The 23,763-nt window shown below is 40.4% G+C and overlaps 1 protein-coding gene across 5 annotated transcripts in view; it reads right to left on the bottom strand.

Moving 5' to 3' along the window:
• Window positions 1–23,763, bottom strand: part of mtss1.1.L (metastasis suppressor 1, gene 1 L homeolog) — a 119,428-nt gene that overhangs the window by 80,738 nt on the left and 14,927 nt on the right. For all 5 annotated transcript variants that reach the window (XM_041566635.1, XM_041566637.1, XM_041566636.1 and 2 more), the window contains exon 3: window positions 15,493–15,566. In XM_041566635.1, coding sequence (XP_041422569.1) covers window positions 15,493–15,566 — 74 coding nt within the window. The remainder of the gene's footprint in view (window positions 1–15,492; window positions 15,567–23,763) is intronic.

Consider the following 23,763-nt stretch of genomic DNA (forward strand, 5'->3'; position numbering starts at 1 on the left):
AGCTCTAGGGGAGGGGTCGCCGACCCTGTAAACTGTTCTAAATTGATACATTTAGTTGATACATTTCTTATCTTTGTCCCTGCTGAGCAGAATCGCTGGGTTTCATTACAGGCAGCTGTTAGAATTGATACAATAGTTGCTGATACTCCAGAGATGCTGCTGAGAAATGTATCATCTCGGGAGCATATTTATCAAGGGTCGAATCTCGAAATTGAAAAACGTTGAAATTCGAATTGAAAAAGACCAACCGAATAAAGTCAAAGTTTTTTTTTTTTGGCTGAACAGGTCAGTTTTCAATCGAATAGGTCCGTACTTGGCCTAATTCGAATTGTACGAATAGAATTAATAGCGCATTTGATCGAATTCAATTAGAAGTTTTTACCCCCAAAAAACGTTGATTTTTCAAAGTTCACCAATTGACTCCAAATAGGAGGCCCCCCATAGGCTAAAACAGCAATTCGGCAGGTTTTATTATGGTGAATTTTTTGAAGAAACAGTACATAATAAATTTCAATATTCCAATTATATTTCAATTTTTTTTTCAAATTCAACTCGAATTTGGACTATTCCGTAGTCGAAGTACACAAAAAATAGCTTGAAATTCAAATTTCTAAATTCACCTCAACCTTTGATAAATCTGCCCCTTAGAGTCTGTACCTGAATTACTGAGCTGCCAGACTCAAACACCAGAGACCGGAACATTTAACGTTAAACTTAGATTTTGGAAAAAACTGTAAAAAAAAAATAAATTAGAAAATGGAAAGTAATTGGAAAAAGTCTTTAATTCTGGTAAACTTATCTGAAACCAACTGAACTGAATAAGGGTTGGAAGGTGAACAACCCCTTTAAAACCAATGAAAATGTGGAATTCCATTTTCTTTCTTTGTGCAAAAAAAAACAAAACAATTTTGGTTGCAGTTCCCCTTTAAAGCTATAGTATATATAAACATTACAATTGGGAGGGAACAAAAGAGATTGCATGTCTAAAGGCAGCACAGCAGAGGCTGGCATCAGTACACAGCAATCCATCCAGCAATACCAACATCCTCTAGTGCAATAGCCCAACTGACTCATTCTTCAATCAGGCAAATACACAAAGTTTACGGATGTCAATGAAATGCAAACTTGCAGCGGTAGCCATTGAATTTCCCTATTGAGCAGTCCCTGGGCCTCCCTTTCAGAGAAGTGGGGTTATTGTGCTATTTGGTCACTTAGTTGGATCTCTGGGAATGCAATGAGCTAACAACTCAGACATTTTCCTTGGGAACAAAATGTCTGTACAGTTCTCAACATCTGCACAGTTCTGGCAAAGGGGGACGATCGCTTAACTCCGTCAAAAAAAAATGATGATTTAGGGTTTGTAAGAATAAGTTTCTATTCATCATTTGATACATTGGTCCTCAAGACTGCTTCAATCATATCATAATGCTATGGATCCCCATATATTACACTATGGTCAATAAAGTAAACTAAACTAGGGAACCTCTCGTCACCCCTTTCCCCAACTGCAGCAAAGAAATGAAGATGGTTCCCTATCTTTTGTGTCATTCAGACCTGCAAGTTAGGTGCATCTGAGGGCGCCTCTGTACTTTTGCACCCCTTTAGCGCATCTCGCTGCCAGAGAGAACCTATAGAGAATGACCATGAGTCAAGATGATAGTGGTCCCCAATATTGGGCTCTTCCATCTGCTTCGTGGGAACTAGACATATTAAAGGGATACTGTCATGGGAAAAAAATGTTTTTCAAAACACATCAGTAAATAAGTTCTCAAAAGAGCAAACAGATTTTTTTTATATTTAATTTTGAAATCTGACAAGAGGCTATATATTGTCAGTTTTCCAGCTGCCCCCATTCATGTGACTTGTGCTCTGATAAACTTCAGTCACTCTTTACTGCAAGTTGGAGTGATATCACCCCCTCTCCCCCCCCCCAGCAGCCTAACAACAGAACAATGGGAAGGTAACCAGAAAACAGCTCCCTAAGACAAGATTACAGCTGCCTGGTAGATCTAAGAACAGCACTCAATAGTAAAATCCAGGTCCCACTGCGACACATTCAGTTACATTGAGTAGGAGAAACAACAGCCTGCCAGAAAGCAGTTCCATCCTAAAGTGCTGGCTCCTTCTGAAAGCACACAATCAGGCAAAATGACCTGAGATGGCTGCCTACACATCAACATTACAAGTAAAAAAAAAAATACATTTGCTGGTTCAGGAATGAAATTTTATTGTAGAGTGGATTATTTGCAATGTAAACTGTGTCATTTAGAAAAAAAAACGACATACTAAAAATCATGACAGAATCCCTTTATGTAAGACAACTGCCCAGAGCTAATTACACGTTTGTAAACAGAATTTTTGTTTTTTAAAGGTGAAACATTAGAATGATTGTATCCCTTTAACCAAGGTCAGAATTGATAAAACAAATCAGCAGGACAGCTGGAGAGCAGACACTCCATTCCCCCGACACCTCTCCTCAATCCTACAACCCATATAATTGTGGCCTTTATGTCTGAGAGTCAGTGAATCACAGGTAAGCTGACCTGACCCATCCGGGTTTAATTTTCCTGCAACCTAAAACCTCTGTATTAATCTTTCATGTTTACGCTGTTGGTCATGGGAAAGGCAACAACAAAGAGTATCACTTTGGAGATAGGACGCTAAAACCTTTGAAAGGAAGGTATAATCTTCCGGGAATAGCTTCAGAAGTGCAACTCCAGCTCTTTGTTTCTTAAGTGTGCCGGGCATTAAGGTGCTCACTTGCTCTTAGATCCTTTCAGTAAATTGTATACACATTTTTGGCCATTCTTATCATCTCCATTCGTAGTTGTGATCATAAATCTATGGCTTGCTTCTGTTAGCAGCCGTGGGAAACCCAACATTAATGATTATCGAGTCCAAAACCAACTTGTCAATAAAAAGGGGCCTGCCTGCTGTTTCCACTCGGTTTTGATCGCCGCTATTAAAACATTCATAGGTATATTTATAAAGCGTTTAAAAAAATGTAATAGCCAGTGCTAAATAGCATGTTTATTTGTTGTTGTTCACCTATGAAATAACTATGATAACAATTATATTTTATTTGGTACAAGGTACTGTTTTTCCAAAGATAAAACATTTCCAAAGATTAAAAATTAATTTCTTTTTTTAAATATTTTTATTTTTTTCCAATTTTTTTCAAACAGTTGGAAAATGTAATTATTTGATTAAAATGTCTATCAGATGAGCTTCCGGTCATTCAGAATTTCTAGATAACATATTGCCGGATAACAGATCCCACATTCGTATATCCAAAAGCAAGTATGTTGGTAAAACCAAGACAAGCAATAAACGCAGCCTTGTGGATAACCCAAACATTTGATGGGGGTAAAAAGAGATTGGTGCAGCTGTGTTTGAAGACCAGAGCAATCATATTACACTGTGGTGAGAATCCTAGGCCTGGAGCTTCAGAATCCACCTGCAGCTTGAGCTGCTCATTGAATTAAACTACATGATGGAGGGGTACAGGCTGGACAAACCTGGGCCAAACTGAGCTGACTATATTAAGCAAGATACTCAGTTGGTGATAAATAGCTGCGAGTTAGAGCAGTGGCCGATGGGGAGATTTGTTTCTGAGTGACTGCGGGCGACTAATTCCCCGAAAAATGCCTCTCCCTTTGAAATTATTGAAATCGCTGGTGGTATGACCAACATATCGCTAAATAGCCTGGAGTTTCCTCCAGAGATGACCAATCTCCCAGTTAGCAACCAACCAACCAAGTTGGTGGCCATAGATGCACCGATATTATATTATATATTATTATAACAAATTTGCATACGATATTCGGTGCGTGTATGGTAGGAGAAAAGCCGACTGATATCGGCAGAAGACTTGGATATCCGTCGGCTCGTCAATCGGGCTGGCTGGATAATTTTGATTGGGAGACTTTGAAGGCACCCCAACATCAGCCATATTTGTTGCTGAATCATCAGATACATGTAGAATTCTGTTGTTTCTACCTGTATATCTGACTATTCACTGCACAAAAACAAAGATCTTTTCCAGGAAAGATCTTAAGTATAACATCTATGGCCACCTTTAGGGGTATCAAGCTGTAAGCCCTCCAGCAGTTATGCAGTCAGCACTCTGGGTCAATCTCTACCAACCCTTAAGGGTGGTGGCACACAGGGAGAGTTAGTCACCTATGATAAATTTTCGCTACTAATCTCCCCGAAAATGCCTTCCCACTGGCAAGAATGCGAATCGCTGGCGGGATTTCCGCAGTAGAGAAGATTTTTCGCATGCGACTATATCTCCCCTTGTGAAATTGAAAATTCGATTTTTTTTTTCCCTACCTGTTCCCTAAACTGTTATCATACTCTGGATCTTGAAGAACTCAAATTTGACTATTCACCACCAAAAACCTGCGGAATTGCTGTTTTAATCAATGGGAGACGTCCTGAAAAAACTCGACTCGAGTTTTTAAAACTCAAATCAAATTCGATTCATGTTTTTGGGTCGATCCTATTCACCCAAATAAATTTCGAGTTCACGGGAGTTTTTAAAAACTCACATGAATTCGAAATTCAACCTTTGATAAATGTGCCTCTAGGTGTATAAATTAGACATATCTGTATCCGTATGGCACCAGAGACTCATACACTAGTCTGCAGCGGTGATTCTGACTAAGGAGCCGCCTGAGGCGGCTCCTAAAATGCCGCCCCCCCTCACCAACTTACGCGTCGGGAGGGGAGGCAGAAACACTATTGCGGAGAGCGCAATTGGGCTCTCTCGCAATAGTACAGCCGAATTTCCGGTTCAAAAACCGGAAATTCGGCTCTTAAAGGTGCAGGAGCGGCTTTTTGCCACCCCTGGAATCCTTTCATGCGCTGCCGCCTGAGGCGAGCGGCTCAGCTCGCCTCATTGGCGGCGCGCCCCTGCTAGTCTGGTTACTTTTAAATAACTTCAAAGAGATTTAGGATGCTGATATTTTGAGGACAACTATGGGGGCCGGCTGGGCGCCTATTGTGATCCACCGCACAATAAGATTGCAGACTGCTGAAGTGGGGTAGTGGAGAATGATTGAAGCTTTGAGCAAAGTCAACTCCAAACCATTTAGCAGAGAGACAAGTTATCTCCCAATACAATGCAACAGCTGTGGCCTCTCCATCAGTGAAAGTGCCCCATGAGCTTATCTGAACGGCATCCATCATGCGCAGCTTTCCAGAGGCTATTCACAGAAAGAATATCTGCTGTTTTCCCCCATTTATAAATACACTTCAATGCAAAGCAGACTCAAAGCCACTGCAAATAACATTTACGGTAGAGAGAGAGAGAGAGAGAGAGAGAGAGAGAGAGAGAGAGAGAGAGAGAGAGAGAGAGAGAGAGAGAAGAGAGAGAGAGAGAGAGAAGCTAAGGCTACTAGCAGACTAGAAGACTATTGGGGCTCATTTATATGCACTGGGCAAATTTGCTCCTGGGCAGTAAACTGTGGCAACCAATCAGATTATTGCTTTCAGTGTTCAATCACTGATTGGTTGCTATGGGTTACTGCCCAGGTGTAAATTTGCCCAGTGTAATGAACCACAGTATCGGGGTCCTTTAGGGCAGAGACACGCGGTCAGATTCGGGGAGATGTCGCCCGTCCACAAATTTGCTCTTCTTCTGGGCGACTAATCTCTCCGATCTGCCTTCCCGTCAGCTCGAATGAAAACCGCCGGAGCGATTTGTTTTCCTAAGTCACCCAAAGTTGCCTCACGAAGAAACTTCGAGAGAAAACGAAGCGCTCAGATTGCCATCCCAAAGAAGAGAAGATTTGTTGCCGAGGGCAACTAATCTCCCCAAATCTGACCGTGTGTCTCTGCCCTTTAAGAAAAACTATACCCCCCAAAATGAATTCTTAAGCAACAGATAGTTTATATCATATTAAGTGGGATATTAAAGAATCTCATCAAACTGGAATATATATTTAAAGGAAAACTATACCCCCAAAATGAATACTTGAGCAACAGATAGTTTATATCAAATTGAATGACATATTAAAGAATCTTACCAAACTGGAATATATATTTACATAAATATTGCCCTTTTACATCTCTTGCCTTGAACCACCATTTCGTGACTCTATCTGTGCTGCCTCAGAGATCACCTGACCAGAAATACTACAACACTAACTGTAACAGGAAGAAGTGAGGAAGCAAAAGGCAGAACTCTGTCTGTTAATTGGCTCATGTGACCTTACATGTGGTTTGTATGTGAGCACAGTGAATCTTACGATCTCAGGGGGCGGCCCTTATTTTTTAAAATGGCAATTTTCTATTTATGATTACCCAATGGCACATACTACTAAAAAAGTATATTATTATGATAATGGTTCATTTACATGAAGCTGGGTTTTACACATGAGCTGTTTTACTCAGTATCTTTTAATAGAGACCTACATTGTTTGGGGGGTATAGTTTTCCTTTAAGTAAATATTGGCTTTTAACATCTCTTGCCTTGAACCACTATTTTGTGATGGTATGTGTGCTGCCTCAGAGATCACCTGACCAGAAATAATACAACTGTAACAAGAAGTGTTGAAGCGAAAGACACAACTCTGTCTCATGTGACCTAAAAAGTATAGTTTGTTTGATTTGTTTGTGTGCACAGTGAATCGTACGATTCCAGGGGGCGGCCCTTATTTTTTAAAATGGCAGTTTTCTAATTATGATTACGCAATGGCACATACTACTAGAAAAGTATATTATTATGAAAATGGTTTATTTACATGAAGCAGGGTTTTACATATGAGCTGTTTTTTGCAATATTTTTTTATAGAGACCTACATTGTTTGGGGGTATAATTTTCTTTTAACTGTCATGTATATGCACAGGTCCCAGGGCCAATGCACCTGCCACACAAGCGACTGTTTTATATTGTATTGAAAAAACACTTTCTAAAATTCATATAATAAAAAAATACCAAATTGAGGGGGGGGGGCTGAGGCGCAGCAGAGCCAGTGTTTGCCAGAGTTGGAGGGGGCAAGAATAAGGGGGCCTGGGGGTCCTTTTTAAAATTCAAAAATTCACAGTACTGCTAAAGGAAAAGCATAAATAGCATATAAGCAAAGGGAAAAGCACCGATGAAAAGATGCAAATAACAGAGCAATTTAAGGCAGCACAAAGTGATAGTACAGCCGGGCAAACAGACACAGCATTGTAGTGAGAGAAAGGTTTGCTTGTTACACACTCACAGCTATAGACAGAAATGCGTTTTTGATGTGACATTAAAAGACCGTAAAAAATTATTTGAATGTTTTTCCATTAAAAGAAAAATCACCAAGTTTGTTATTTTCAATGACTAGTTCTATGTAGTTGAATTAACATGCATGTTAACAGGCAATTTAAGGATTAATGTAATTAAAGATGTAAAGTTTGCTGCAGGCAGGGTTGCCACATTAAAAAAGAAAAAAGAATCCAGGACAAACATAATGAAGGACTGATGTAAGAATTAGGGACACAAAGGGGTAGGATGATGATGAAGGAGTGGATCAGACAGGGTTTGGGCCTGGAGGATTGGGGTAAGCTGGAAGGGGCCAGGAAAAGAATAATGTATATTTACAAATTTATCAGAAAGTACACTGCTGTTACATTTGTAAAACTAGCCCTATTTAGCTACAGGTATAGCCAACTATAGCAGCAAACAGAATTTAATGGTCGCCTGTTTGAAAGCAAAAAATCTGATTGGTTGCTATAGGTTACCAGACAGGACAAATGCTGCACATTTTATTGTATTACCCACAGTTCTACCCAACTATTGCAGTAAACAGAATTTAATAGTGACCTGTTTGAAAGCAAAAATCTGATTGGTTGCTAAAGGTGACACAACTGGAAAAATGCTGCACCTTTTCTTACATTACCCACATTTGTTGGAGCACATTACGCAAGACACAAGGTACTTTGACATAAAAAGAGTTTGCCAGAATTTCTGAAAACAGGGTTAATAAGAGCATCAGGGATCATAATAACGATCCTAATAATGAATTAGCCTTCCATTGCTTTGTAGTCCTGAATGCAACCTAATCTGTTTAACTGGCCGCCGGCTGTATGAGCATTATGCAGTTTCAGGTCACAGTCACGCTGACCTATATTCTCCCCTCAATACTACATGCAACTGTACTCCCTTGCAATACAAAATGGCTTTTGCTTTACTAATCTCCATCGATGTTTCTGTACAACTCAATGTCAGGCCTGCCATAAAACCTTACCATCACAGGGAAGCCAGAGCTCACTCTCTCGAATGCTTTAGCCTTGCAGCCATTTCTATGGATTGCAACCTTTTTTGGGGTTGCCATGGTAAGTACTTTATCCTGTTCAGTGAGAAACCACCCTTGGTGAGTTGCAACAAAGCGGCACTAATTTAGGTTTGACACGAATGCAAAAATGACCTTCAGAACGCATGAAAAAAACAGGGAGTGAACACCCTCCTGGAACACATCTAATGGTTTTTAATTTTAATGTCCGTGGCGTCAAATGAGCAGCCGAAAATAGAACAAGCCAATTAGAGTCATTAACAAGGGCAGAACAAACCTTAGAAAAGGTTCCTAAACACCAGTGTTAATTAATGTAGCAAATGTACAGTCATAAGCATGAAGAAAAAAGAATTTGCTCTCTTACAAGCAATAACTTGACCCTCTGTATCGGACTAGAGGCTCAGCAATCCTATAACAGTAATGATCCAGGACTTTAAAGCTGTACACAGGAGCTCCCCAACTTTTCTTAGACCAACTTTTGAGTATCAGTGACACTGCACATGCTCAGTGAGCTTTGGACTGCTGTTGAGAATCTGTTTAGGATATTAAAGAGATTCTGTCATGATTTTTATGGTATAGTTTTTATTTCTAAATTACACAGTTTACATTGAAAAGAATTCACTCTACCATATACAATTCCATTCCTAACCCAACAAGTGTATTTATTTTTAGTTGTAATATTGGGGTTTAGGAGCCATCTCAGGTCATTTTACTTGGTCGTGTGCTTTCAGAAAGAGCCAACACTTTAGGATGGAACTGCTTTCTGGCAGGCTGTTGTTTCTCCTACTCAACGTAACTGAAGGAGTCGCTATGGGACATGGATTTTTACTATTGAGTGCTGTTGTTATATCTACCAGGCAGCTGTTATCTGGTTACCTTTCCATTGTTCTGGGCTGCTGGGGGAGGGCGATATCACTCCAACTTGCTGTGCAGCAGAAAAGAGTGTCTGAAGTTTATCAGAGATCAAGCCACATGACTGGGGGCACCTGGGAAACTGACAATATGTCTAGCCCCATGTCAGATTTCAAAATTAAATATAAAAAAATGTGTTTGCTCTTTTGAAAAATGTATTTCAGTGCAGAAGTCTGCTGGCGCAGCACTATTTACTGATGCATTTTGGAAGAAAAAACATGTTTTCCCATGACAGTAAAAAAAAAAAAATGAGGCTCACCTGTTGTAGAAGCTATTGCTACAGGGTAATGTATGTTCACCAGAAGATGTATTCATTAAACTTATGTTGAACAAGGGTGTATACTGCCTCTTTACTTCAATTTGTTCTTAGCTGTCCATCAGTCCTGACTGTGGTCTTATCAGCAGTTGCTGATTCTGGCTGTCCGTCAGTCCCTTAACTGCACTATATTCTTAGCTATCAATCCCATAACTGTATAATGTTCCCAGCTGCATAATAATCCTTAACTGCACTATGTTTATACAGGCATCAAGAATTCTAAAGCCTTCACTTGCCCACTGCGAGTCATTGGCATTGCATATTTGCACACAAAATTCATGGAATTTCAGCTGTCCAGCCCACTCATTATTCCCTAAATTACACCAAGTTCATTTACACAAGGAATTCAATCAGTCACACCAGCCCACTACTCCCTCACTTGTGGTACAAGCCTGCCTAATTGCCAATGAGATGTTAAACTGTCGGTTATATAAAATATTTTAGAATTCAGATAATGCTAGGTTACCACACCTCTTCAAATGAAAGGATCTGTCTAAAAATACACATTACAGGAATTCAACCAGTTGAAGTAACCCATACGGATTTCTTGAACTAAAGTAAAATTATGCTAAGAAGGGCCTATTTAGCTACAAAGGCAGAAGAGTTAAGGGACACAAAGTTGCAACCCTTACGCTGGCCATAGACGCAAAGATCTGATCGTATGAATCGAGGATTGGTACGATTTTCAGGCCGTGTGTTGAGTAACATCTCTGCGTGTATTGCCGATCGTACGATTTTCATCGGGAGACTGTCACTAGCTTTGGTTGGACATATCTTTCGTACGATTGCTGTCAGGGGCAGAACATCGGCTGATCTGTTCTTTTGTACTTTATTTGATCGGAATGGTTAGTGGCAGGTCGGGAGATGGGGAAGTCGGATCGTACGTTGATTCGTACGATCGGATCTTTGCGCCTGTGGCCAGCTTTAGAGCTCAATGTAGTCAGATTATGAGTGTAGTCAATCTCTACTCTTGTGTGGGGTTAAAATTTAGCACAAGGTACAAAGAAACCCTGTATTGTGCAGAACATCTCAGCCACTTGTGTCCTACATGATTTTCTGAATTGTGCACAAGCACAGGAGTTACACCTCAGGTCGCATTACATGGGGCAAGGTGCATAACTGCAGCAAACCAGGGTCGGACTGGCCCACCGGGACACCGGGAAAAATCCCGGTGGGCCCCAGTCCTTGTGGGCCCCTGCGGCTCACTACTTCTACTTCTATATTGCCGGTGCTCGCATTGAGCACTTGTATCCCACAGCGATTGGCCGCCTCCTGAACCTAGTGGGCCCCGCTGCCTCTACTGTCTCCACCTGGTAACTGTTTACAAATGCGTCTGTGCTGTCCCTGCTGGCTGCTCTTCAGTTCGGTACACTGTGCGCCCCCTGATGATGTCACTCACTTGCGCCATCGCATTGTGGGAGAGTCAGCGAAAAAGAGCTCAGGCAAGGAGTACTGCTGGTGTGGTTCCTGGGTGCTGATCGATCCGCTGCCTGTTCCCTCTGCAGGCCTGCAGCCTATTGCTACATGCTTGGATTTTCCTCTAGTGGATACATACTTTGCTGCTGAGCAAATGATCTGGAGGGGGGGGGTGCTGTTGTAGCAGAGTCAGACAGTCAGTGATGGAATTTGCCTGTCTGCGATATGGAGGGGGAAGCAGGCTGCCAGTGAATGTGGGGCTTAATTACCCCTATAATCCACACAGACTCTGAGTGGCCAACACCAACTTCTTTAACTTCATTTTACATTTAACCCATTGTTTTCCCCTTTAACTTTGCTGCCCCACTTTTTTATGTTATTATTCCTTTCCATGCTCCTTTACAGTTTCTGTATCTCTCCATCCCTGGTTCAGCTATAAATGCTTTTGCTGGGATTGATCAAGTGCTTGCAATTAAATAAAAATTTATTTCAAAAATGAAATGCCACTGAATTTTAACTTTTTTTATTGATTAATTAAGTATAACATGAATTTTTAGTTAATGAATTACAAGTTTATTAAATGGAATGAAATTCATAAAGCAGATGGAGTACTGATGTGAATAAACTGTGTATCTCTCTCTCTCATTCTCTCTCATTTCTCTCTCTCTCTCTCTCTCTATATATATAAATAGTTATAATATTGTTTACCTCCTTGGTACTGTAGACTGCCTTTCAAGCTCACAATCCAAGATCTCTATCATATTCACTTCAATTCCTCAGTGATATTACAATTTAAGGTCCCTATCACATTTCCATCAATCTCTGCCCAGTGAGCTTACAATTTAAGGTCCCTATAACATTCCCATTGGTTCCTGCCCTAGTCATTTTACAATCTAAGGTCGCAATCGCATTTCCATCAGTCCTTGCCCAGTGAGCTTACAATCTAAGTCCTGTGAAAAAGTGTTCTCTAAGCTGAAAATACTTAATTACACTTTGGTATGCATTTCCTTCATTTTCCCTAGTCGGCTTTCGTGAGTATATTGGGGGGCCCTTCAGATCAGGTTCTCTGGTGGGCCCCAGGTGCCCCAGTCCGACACTGCAGCAAACGCTGTATTTTGCACCTGTTTTTTGAACTTTGAGACTTGCTCAATTAGGTAAATAAGGCCCAGAATGTTAAAGAGAGCAGCAATCTAAATAACTCCCCTTATATTCTTTTGTCTTTCTATTTGCACCTCTGGCATGCAATTTTATACCTCTATCTGACTGTTAGGGAGTCTTGCAAATAGAAAGTGGTTTCAGTGTCATGTTAGATTGATTGATTATTTTAAACAGATATCTATCAATTCTGTCTTGTTCTGATTGTTAAATAACGTGGAACAGTTTACCCTTTCCATTCAACCTGTGCCGGTCAACAAATGTATTACTGATAACACTGATATATTGAGAGTCTCAAGCAAAGGTGGGAACAGTCAGACAATGAATTACAAAGAGAGGTGGGGACAGTGATGCATATGGAAGATATGGTTTCCATTACAAGCACTGGATATAAACACAGAGTACAAAAGTCTCGCTGTAAGTCTATGGGGGGTGACACATGCTAAGATTCCGGAGAGATTAGTCACTCAGCGACAAATCTCCTCTTCTTCGGGGCAGCTAATCTCCTGAAAAGCGTTCCCGCTGGCTAGAATGTAAATCGTCAGCGGGATGGAACTCGGAGCACTTAAATTTTCTAAGTAGCCTCACAAGGAAACTTCTGGGCGACTTCAGAGAACGAAGTGCTCCAAAGAGTGTATCTTAGGGTGTATCACCACCCTAAGATAACCCTACATGTATGTGCAAGTGCAAAATTTGCCCATACTGACTCATTACTCATCACTGAGTTCTTAGATCTACCAGGCAGCTTTTATCTTGTGTTAGGGAGCTGCTATCTGGTTCCCTTCCCATTGTTCTGTTGTTATACGTGGGGAGACAAATCACATAATAAATATATACAGAATCATAGGACAAACAGCTCTTTTGAGAAATGGATTCAGTGCAGAATTCTGCTGGAGCAGCACTATTAACTGATGCGTTTTGGGGGAAAAAAATTTTTTCCCATGACAGTATCCCTTTAAGCACATCCTTCATGCCATCTCTAATGTAACCAGATTGCGAGCCCTGGAAACAGCCGGCAGCCTCTGGGTAACTGCTGAAGCCCAGCATGATGCGACACACCCTGCTATTAATCTTAGAAGACTTGCTATTCCTGGTAAGGCAAATATAAGTTTCCTGGATGTGCATGTTGCAAGGCATGGCTGGAATGAAAACCTAGTGTGGTTTAGTTTCCCTTACGATATAACGTTACAGGAGGCAGCAAATGGAACTGGTACAGGATACCACTAAAATACACCTACGGCACCGACTATGCAACATGGAAACCTGATTCCAGTTGAGTTGCACAACCGTAGGGAAGTTTTATTTTGTCTTTAATGTTACTCAGTAAATGGCAAATAGACCCAAGTCTAGTACCTAGACCCTGTATCTACTTGCCATGGGAAGCGTTAAACTGGTCATAGATATGGATCTCTGCTCGTGTGGTGAGGTTGCCCAATGAGAGGATATCTCACCGATATGCCCACCTTCAGGTGGCCCAAGGATTGGATCTTAACAGGGAGAAAACGGGCGGATTGTGGATTGAGAACCGCATACAAACCGATGCAGTCCTCAATCCGACGACTTTCGGCCAAATATCAATCAGGGAAGTCCGTCAGAAGGCCCCATACACTGGCCAATAAGCTGCCAACATAATCTATCGGCAGCTTATATCAGCCCATGTATGGGGGGCCTTTACAGCAGCCCTAATTTTTTGCCCCTTGTTGTTCAAGATTTTGGGGGTTCCACTGATGTAACCCACTTACTCTTCTTTTTCCCCTGAGGTAAAGTGCATTAAAAGGGCAGCAGCACAAGGTATAGGGTATATGTATCCTCTTTGCCATGGAGTAATAGAGAAGGGTTGCACCATCATCCATTTATTAGGAAAGGTCAATGATAGTCTAAAGGGGGCTTTAACACAATACCTTCTACGTATTGTCTTAGGCCATAAATTGAGTCAGTCAATATAAAACACCTAGAGCAATGACTTGGTCAGACTTTGCTTAGAATATGCAGCTTCATGTTAAATTAGGCCACTGGGAGAGGAGATGACAAAGGGATAAGACAAGGAGGACTAAACAACCTAATGAGAGGTCTAACTGCCACATGGGAGCCACCAATCAGGGAAGCTGGGAGTTTCAGTAGAACCACATTTGGATAATGTTAGGTTGCTAAGCATAGCCAACAAAAGAGTTACTTTATGTAACAATCTGATTTGTCCTCTAAATGGTTCGGCATCCTGAAACTGGCACAGACTGTGTTATTTCAATCTAATACCTATTACGTTACCTTTCCATTCACTGAAATTTGCTCATTTGGTTATTACAACCATTTTCCTTATTACGAGGAAAAGAACCCACTTCATGGAGAAAAAACGTAGTTAACAGCCTCCCACAACAACATTACCCTTTCTCATAAGTAGAGTTAATGTCGCAGTGGGCTTCACCAAAGGAGAAATGCCTGAAGCTGCCCATACTACCTTCAAAAGACAGTTATCACTGCTGGTGATGGTGGATTCCAACCTAAAAAAATAGTTTTAAATCCAACAAAACGCCTGTGCCAGCAGCGAGGTTTCTATAAAATCTATGGGATGCGGCACATGAGGGTTTAATGCCCATTTCTGTCAGCAGAGCGTCGGCCTGTTGTAACATTTTGCCTAAAGTTATATTTACATTTAAATATTATTACAGAGCAGAGAACATACATTCTTTTATAGCTCTGTAGAAAGGGGGTAATATACAGAGATGTATAAACGCAAATTCTGATTGTTTTACTGCACATTGAATGGAAAGAGGAAGAAAATTTATTTTATTTAACCCTTGATCACATCTCATCTAATCTCACTATCCTCCTGTTCAGTAATCAGGAAATTAAGGACAATTGTGTTAAGAAGCATTTAAGGTTCACTTAATAAATAGAAAGAGTGTATTGGCCGGAGATGCTTTCAAGAGACTGTTTGGTTGGCCCTGTCAATATCGGAATGAACTCAGTTGGGCAATTACTTTGGACCTGTACTTAGGGCTACAGGCTGCCCATGAGATGATTAGTAGAAGAGTCTTTGGCCATTATCTGGCTAGGTATGGGCACTTTCAGACTAGTCTACAAGAATGATGTCCAGAGCTACACACCATGATCTGTGGTTCCCTCAACTTATACTAAACTACAATTCCCATCATCTCATTACATAGATACAGGCAGTTGCCCTTCAAGGAAGTCATAAATTTGTGGATGAGCCATAAACAAGTTAATCCTATCAAATATGCATTTACTAAACATTACCTAAATACACAGCTAAGAGATGAATAAATAGCAAATATCTAAATCATCTTTTTATTGTTTTATGGAAACCCAATGTCAACGTTGTACAAAGTTTGATGCACAAGGATCACAAAAGGCATTAATCTACTGGAAGACATAATGTACAAAAAGGCTTCATTGGCTTACCTCGAGTGTTGGTGGCCATGTCGGCTACCTTTTGAAATGCATCCAAGAATGCTGCAGCCGCAACCACTGTGGTCCTGTAACAGAACAGCAAATATGTTAGATCCCCTTTATCCAACAGGTACAAGATGGAGAACCTTGTAGCAAAACATTTTAGATACAGGACCTAGATTATAAAACCTAAACTAAGATTAATTATCCTAGATGCCGAAAATCCAAGATAAATAACCTATACAGGTATGGGATCCATTATCCAGAAACCCGTTATCTAGAAGGCTAATTACTAGGGCCCTCTCCCATAGACTCAATTTCAGATAATCCATTTTCTCTATAATAATAAAACAGTAGCTTGTACTTGATCCAAACTAAGATATAATTAATCCTTATTGGAAGCAAAACCAACCTATTGAGGTTATTTAATGTTTACATGATTTTCTAGTAGACTTAAGGTATGAAGAAAAACCCCATGCATTCTGGATAACAGGTCCCATACTTGTACATAATGCAGTTTAGAGTTCCAAGATGTAGAAGCTTGCTGTAACACATTTTATGCAATGGACATTCAGTAGGGGCCTATTTATCATGCTGTGCAAAAAGTGGAGTAAAGCATTACCAGTGATGTTGCCCAGAGCAACCAATAAGATCTTTGTTTTGGTTTTCTAGCTGTTGAAATCGAATTGCTCTGGGCATCATCACCGGTAATGCTTCACTCTTCTTTTTACGCAGCATGATAAATAGGCCCCTAGATGTAAAGCCTAAAAGCACCGGATAGAAAATCAAGATGCAACATAACCTAAGTACATATTCTAGATGTAATCTATCCAAGAAGATATGGAGCATAGACACACCATAAACAAGAATAAGAACCCCAAATCAACAAATCCTCAATATGGAACCTACAATAGATGCATATCCTACTTTAGGTGCAGGTAATCCTATACTACTTACAGCACATACAGGACCTGGATGCTGCTCATGCTACAGATGTAGTGATGGTTATCCCAAATGATTTCTCAGCATGCCTCAGAGAATTCTATTTCTAAAGGAGGAATAATTCAGTTTGATGGCTCAAAATACGTTCAATCCCTTTGCAATAAGAGTTCACCTTATGTCTAGATATCTGTATCAAATCTACTTAGAAATTTTACAGGGATATCCTAAGAAATCAATCATGATACCCAGCGCTCTACCTGTATAGAGAGAACCTAGATGCAGCAGAACCAAATGCATCACATTCACATCCTACATACACAATTCCCATGCTGTATGTCCTAGATAGAGAGCTTTAATGCAGCATATTATAGCTCAGAATCCAAAAGCCTGCTTCACCTCTTATCTTTATTAGTTTCTCTGCCAGCAAGCACTTTCATATTACAGCTCAGTCCAGAGGTAGTTCAGAAGAGCTTCTGTTAGCCCAGCCAATGTGAACATCAGAAGTATTATTTCTACAAGCCAGTCTGCCAAAAAAAAACCTAGCAATCCAGTGTTGGAGATGTACATCTAAACTACCTCTAATAGACGTCAGCAGACAGAAATCAGCTCCAATCCATTAAGGTGGGCAATGGTGAAATGAGGCATTGTTAAGTAGCCATTTAAAGAACTGGGACAAGCCTGACTAAAGCCCAGTCGCCTTACTTTGTCAAGCCTAACCCCAAATAGCATCTAATGGAAATTGATTATGCCAATGAAAAAAAACCTCTTGTAAAAGAACAACAAGCTGTTGCTACCAGGGACTTCTAATTTTTTCAATGACTGGATATGAGCCCAACATGGGTTACACTTATTCAGTCCCCAGTGAAGTATAGGATAATAGAATATGTTCTGCTTCACTTAAAGGAGAAGTAAAGCTTAACTAAAGAGGTAGGCTAGAAATGTTGCACATTATGTTTTGGGCTTCTGTACAAGCCCAAGGCAACCACAGCTCTTTAGCAGTAAAGATCTGTGTCTCCAAAGATGCCCCAGTAGCTCCCCATCTTCTTTTCTGCTGATTCACTGATTCACATGCTCTGTGCTGCTGTCACTTACTGAGCTTAGGGACCCACTCACAATATACAGTACACATAGAATAGAAATGTCACAATATAAAGCTGATTAGTAATTAATACAGATAATTACTACATGGCAGCACAGAAACCAGTACAATTAGCATCAGCATTTAATAATCAGCCCTGTAGTATCAGCTTATATTACAGACAAACCTCATTTTCTGCTGGATAATTAGTGACGACCCCTAAGCTTAGCTTCTCAAAAGCTGCTCAGAGCCCACTGAGCATGTGAGTGTCACAGACACTTTCCAAGATGGTGACCCCCTGTGACAAGTTTGAAGTCCTGGATCATTGCTGCTATTGAGAACCTGAAACTTTAGGCTGGTGCAATAAGTGCAGTATATAATATATGGCATTTTTAGCCATATTAATTTTTAGGGTTTAGTTCTCCTTTAAATCTTAGAAAACCAGGGCCAATAGTTTTTTATTAAAACGACAATGCAGTTCAACAAAACACTCAAAGCTATATTACTCACAGACAATGGAAATGTCTTAGTCTCTGGGAATTTCATGGACTATTTAACTTTTTCAATACATTTTTATTAAGGGTTTACAATATTGTTTCCAACTGTGATTCCCACTTATATATGGAAAAACATGGACATAGTATTTATAACTTCCAGTTAACATTCATGTTTTACTACTGTTTCATGTAACAAGCATATACCATCCCACGGCATAGAAAACCCTAACATGTTTATTCAAAAACAAAGAACAGTCTGTAATAGAAGGAAACAAAAGAAAAGGAAATAGAAGGGGGGGGGGAACAAATAGAGAGGGATAAGGAAGGAAAAAAAGTGGGAAAGCAAAGAAAATAGACATTGCCTCTTTCAACCCATTTCAAATTGTAGACCCCCGTGTTTGACCAGTATTGGCTGAAAGTAAATTACCAGTTTTCAGTGATATCCAACTTAAACATTTAGTCAAATTCCACTAATTCCTGAATTATTTTTAGGAGGGAAAACTTCTCTACTCCTAAGGTGGCCATACACAGCACAAAACCATTCCCACTGATCCGTGTGTCACATGCATGGCCACCTTTGCATTGTTCTGTTCCCCTCCACCACTTATTCAAACAATCAGAACCAATTGAAGTGAAGAGGGGCCACAGGTTCTATTTACTTTCTTTTGGCTGACCAAAAAAATTTCCCATCAGGGTAGATCATTGTCGGTTTATAAAGGGTGAAGGATTATCTGTCAGCATGCCCCCCCCCCCAAAGTCCAGCCATACTTGCCCAGATATGCTCGAAACAGGCCAAACAGGCATGTATAGCTTTAGTACTACGGAGGAACCTATAACAGTAGCTCTTTCCATAGTAGGATTTAGAACTTCTCAGCTACTTACGGCCCCCTATACACGGGCCGATAAAAGCTGCCGACAAAACGAGTCGGCAGCTTATTAACCCGTGTGTGGGACATCAAACGGGCTTCCCCAATCGATATCTGGCCAAAAGTCGGGCAGATCTCAAACGGGCAGGTTAAAAAATCCCATCGCATCTATACGTCTATGCGGTCCCGCAATCCGACCGCCCGTATCGGATCCATTGTGATCCAATTGTTGGGCCCTAGGGCCCACGATTGGATCAAATCGATATCGCCCACTTCAATGTGGGCATATCGGGAAGAGATCTGCTCATTTGGGACATTGCCAAACGAGCGGATCTCTACGTCTATGGCCTTAAGTCTACACTTCCCTTTGCTCCTTGAGCAACTCACCATTGGGATCTAACCCTGCACTGGCTAATGTTCAACCCCCTACCCCAGGCTGGACTTTCCTAGAACTCATCAACTTCAATATATTGACTCATCAACCTCAATCATATGGCATCTATATAAATCTTGTGGGTCAGACGACAGTTGCTTGTAAACACAGTAGTCAGGAATTCTGTGTGACATATACCTGACTAACAAGTGCACCCAAAACTCCAATCCATTGATATTAAAACCAGCAGGGGGTGGCAATTAATCATCCATGCAGGTGAATGATCCAATATATCTTATAGGGGGGCTTCCTTTCCTGGCAGATGTATTAGAGCTCACTCTATTAACCATTATCACCAGACATTATGTCTCTCTACATGCAGAATTTGTGCAAAAGGCAGTTATTTTGTTAGATTTTGTTTGTACTGGAATCCGTTACTTGCATGAGCTGCTAGGAAAGGAAGCCCCCCCTATAAGATATATTGGATCATTCGCCTGACACCCAAATTCTGCTTGAAGACAGAATGAAGAGAAACAGATGCGGAGAGAGGGATAGCGAAGATAAACTTGATTATTGCAGAAACAATGTAGAATTTTTAATTGACTGTATTTAGTAATTTTCTTACAGTATGAGGAAGCTTTTATTAAACGTTCATTTCACCATAGTTCCCCTTTAAATAAACATTTCGTACGATATACAAAGTCGTGTTTGAAGACGATTTCCAATACTTCTTTATTTTGTATTCTTTGTGGGTTTTACGTCTCCACTCCTCCTGTGTGAAACTGAAATGGAATGCTTGCTAGGGTCCCTGTTACCTTAGCAACCATGCAGTAATATGACTGGCAGACAAAAAGACGAATAGGAGAAGGTCTCAACAGAAAGATGATAAACATCATCAGTCTGTTGCAATTCAATAACAACGGAAGGGTTGTATTTTAAAAATTCCTGATTTCCATCAATGTGGGGCCTTTTTCCATGGTGTGGGTTTATTGAAATGGCAAATACAGTCCAAAAAACATCATGGTTATGATAGGAGGGCTCAATGAATGCTGCCCTGGAAACAAGTGCAAGAACATTATAAGCTGCACTCTGCCCATTGTCTCTTAATTCTTAAATGAAATCAGATGTTACCATCATAATATTTTTCCCAAGAGGCCACAGTGTTTACAGATTTATCAATGAAATGTTCCAGAGCCAGCCATGTGTTCATTTGGATCTAAATCTTTAATTCATTTGCAGTTTCACCTTCTAGTTCAGGGTTGTGCTACCTGCAACTACAATTCCCAGCATCCTCTCCACTGTTCTCAATGGCATACACAGCCATTGAGAGTTCATTGATAAAAATTGCAGTTTCAAAGCTTGGGTATTATCTCTGCCGTGGTATTTAAGTACATTAGCAGCAGGCTGAGTAGAGGGAATTTCTAGTTAACGTCTAAGTCAAATTTTTTTTTATCTGCTCTCTTCCTTAACCCAAATCGGCTTGTGCAACCCAGCACTTATGTTCCCATGGCAACAGATTTGCCTCTCATTTGTAGACGAGCTCTCCTTTGCTGTGGAACGAGGGGCCGACGAATTGCCGTGCAGAGAGGGCTGCGCATCACAGACGTCAGTTCTCCATCTCCGCTCGACCCCCTCCGTGTCCCAGATTCGGGAAGAAGCAATATATTTTTAACACTTTCGGCAGCATGCAGAGAAGGTTGCCAAAGGCCATTGCTTTGTGGATCAGAGCAGAGACAGTGCCGACAGGTCGAGTTTTGCTTATATACTCACAGGACATTGTTTGAGTCAATCATTTTGAACAAAGAAAGACAGGCTAAAAAAAAATAACAAAGCAATGCTTTTTTTAAAGGGGAAGTTAACCTTGTTTTCATAGGGAGCAAACAATAGTATTCTAAAGCAATTTCCAACTGGTGCTGTTAGTTTCTATAGTGAAAGCTTACTAAATCTTTTGCATTTATCTAAAGTAGTGATTCCCCGAATCCAGGATTCGGTTTGGGCATTGGCCAAGATTCGTCAGAATCCTTTTTTCTGTCCGAACCTGAATTTTCATATACAAATTAGACGGGAACGGAAATTTACATATGCAAATTAGGGGTTAGATTCAGTTCGGTATTCACCTGAATCTGTCACAAAGGATTCGGCTGAATCCCAAATAGTGGATTTGATGCATCCCAAATCCAAGGCAGGGGTCCACAACCTTATTCACCCATGTGCCCCATTCAAATGTAAAAAAAGTTTCCTGTGGTGCCAAAAAAGTGCTGTGAATGGTTATTTGGTAGCCCTTATGTCAGTGGTCCCCAACCAGTAGCTCGCGAGCAACATGTTGCTCTCCAACCCCTTGGATGTTGCTCCCAGTGGCCTCAAAGCAGGTGCTTATTTTTGAATTCCAGGCTTGTTTGGTTGCATAAAAACCAGGTGTCCTGCCAAAGAGAGTCTCCTGTGGGCTACCAGCCCATTTAGGGGCTACCAAACAGCCAATAACAGCCCTTATTTGACATCCCGTGGACTTTTTTATGCTTATGTTGCTCCCCAACTCTTTTTTACATTTAAATGTGGCTCACGAGTAAAAAAGGTTGGGGACCCCTGCCTTATGTGGACTGGCAGCCTACAGGAGACTCTGTTTGGCAGTGCACCGGGGTTTTATGCAACTAAAACTTGCCTTCAAGCCTGGAATTCAAAAATTAGCACCTGCTTGGAGGCCATTGGGAGCATCACTTGTATGGATGCTAGGGTAATTTGAACCAGACTTCTAAAACAGCAGACTGCAGAGCTGCTGAACAAAAAACTAAATAACTCAAAAACCACAAATAATAAAAAATGAAAACCAACTGCAAATTGTCTCTGAATATTACGCTCTACATCAAGGATTCCCAACCTTTTTTACTTGTGAGCCACATTTAAATGTAAAAAGACTTGGAGAGCAACACAAGGATGAAAAATTCAATGGGGATGTCAAATAAGGGCTGTGATTGGCTGTTTGGTAGCCTCTATTTGGACTGGCAGCCTACAGGAGTACACCTGTTTTTATGCAACTAAATCTTGACTCCAAGCCAAGAATTCAAAAATAAGCACCTGCTTTGAGGCCACTGGGAGCAACATCCAAGGGGTTGGTGAGCACTGCTCTACATCATACTAAACGTGAATAAGTCTTCTCAGTTCTTAATTGAAATATACAGACACTGCACAGCACAGCTCCCTAGGTGTTTGTTCCTCGCACCAGACTACACTAAGTCAAAAAAAACAAACAAACAAAAAACCCTAATCCCAGGTATGGGAGCCGTTAATACCAGTTATCCAGAAAGCTACAAATTACGGAAAGGCCATCTCCTATAGAGTCCATTTTATCTAAATCATCCAAATTTTTAAAAAATATTTCTTTCTGTGCAATAATAAAACAGTAGGTTTTACTTGATCCAAACTAAGATATAATTAATCCTTATTGGAAGCAAGACCAGCCTATTGAGTTTATTTAATGTTTACGTATATTTTCTAGTAGACTTAAGGTATAAAGATCCAAATCACGGAAAGATCCATTATCCCGAAAACCCCAGGTCCCGAGCATTCTGGATAAAAGGTCCCATACCTGAATAAACACACTAATGACTGATTCAAACAGCCCGTTTCAGGTATAGTGCACTACACTTTAAATCCAAGGTATCATCAAAACACAGGTATTCCCTTAATGGCCGCCATTCCCAGATAACCATTAGTAAGAAGAGACTATCTGGCTCTGCTCGCCAGTGTACATATGCCAAGTGCCTAAGCACAATTCAGCAGTGGAGCTGAGAGTTGATCAGTTCAAATAATATGGTTACTGATTAACTGCACTTGTGTTCTGTGAAAGAGTAACCCTTCCAGCAATGGCCAATACAAAAGAGCAGCTGTTTTACAACATTAAAGTTTCCGTGCAGTTTCAGGACAAAGCAAACCCCTTCTTAAGGAAATATATAATTTATCAAGGTGAATAGAAAGTATTATTTAGTCTCTAGAATGGTAATTAGGAGAAGCAGATAATGCTAAATGACAGAACAACTATTGTAAAAAAAACAACAAAAAAAAACACACTTTTATGTACAACGGTAGAGCAGATTTCGTATACACACACACAGTTCAAGGTTGACTAATAGTGTGGTTGACAGTTCAAAATAAAGACAAAGTAAACCATTAAACACAATGTAGCCCCTACAGTACAGGAGAATGAGTACAGGGCTGCTTATGGCTTGGCTAGGTTTATAGTGATTGACTGCTATCATATCAATCACCGTGGGCCAATCAAATTTCAGACAACTACAACTATCTGATGCACATAGATACTGTACAAAAAGTACATTATGTTGGCATAGATAGATCCCTCAGAAGCTACTACTAGAGTCTCACACAAGTTGCTAACTAGAATCAATACAGCACTGTTTGTCCATTAAGGGGAATTAAAAGTGTTCACAATTGAATTAACTTTTAGTATGATGTAGAGAGAGATATTCTGAGACAATATGCAATTGGATTTTATTTTTTATTATTCTTGGTTTT

The sequence above is a fragment of the Xenopus laevis genome, chromosome 6L, assembly GCF_017654675.1.
Source record: "Xenopus laevis strain J_2021 chromosome 6L, Xenopus_laevis_v10.1, whole genome shotgun sequence".
Classification (NCBI taxonomy): domain Eukaryota; kingdom Metazoa; phylum Chordata; class Amphibia; order Anura; family Pipidae; genus Xenopus; species Xenopus laevis.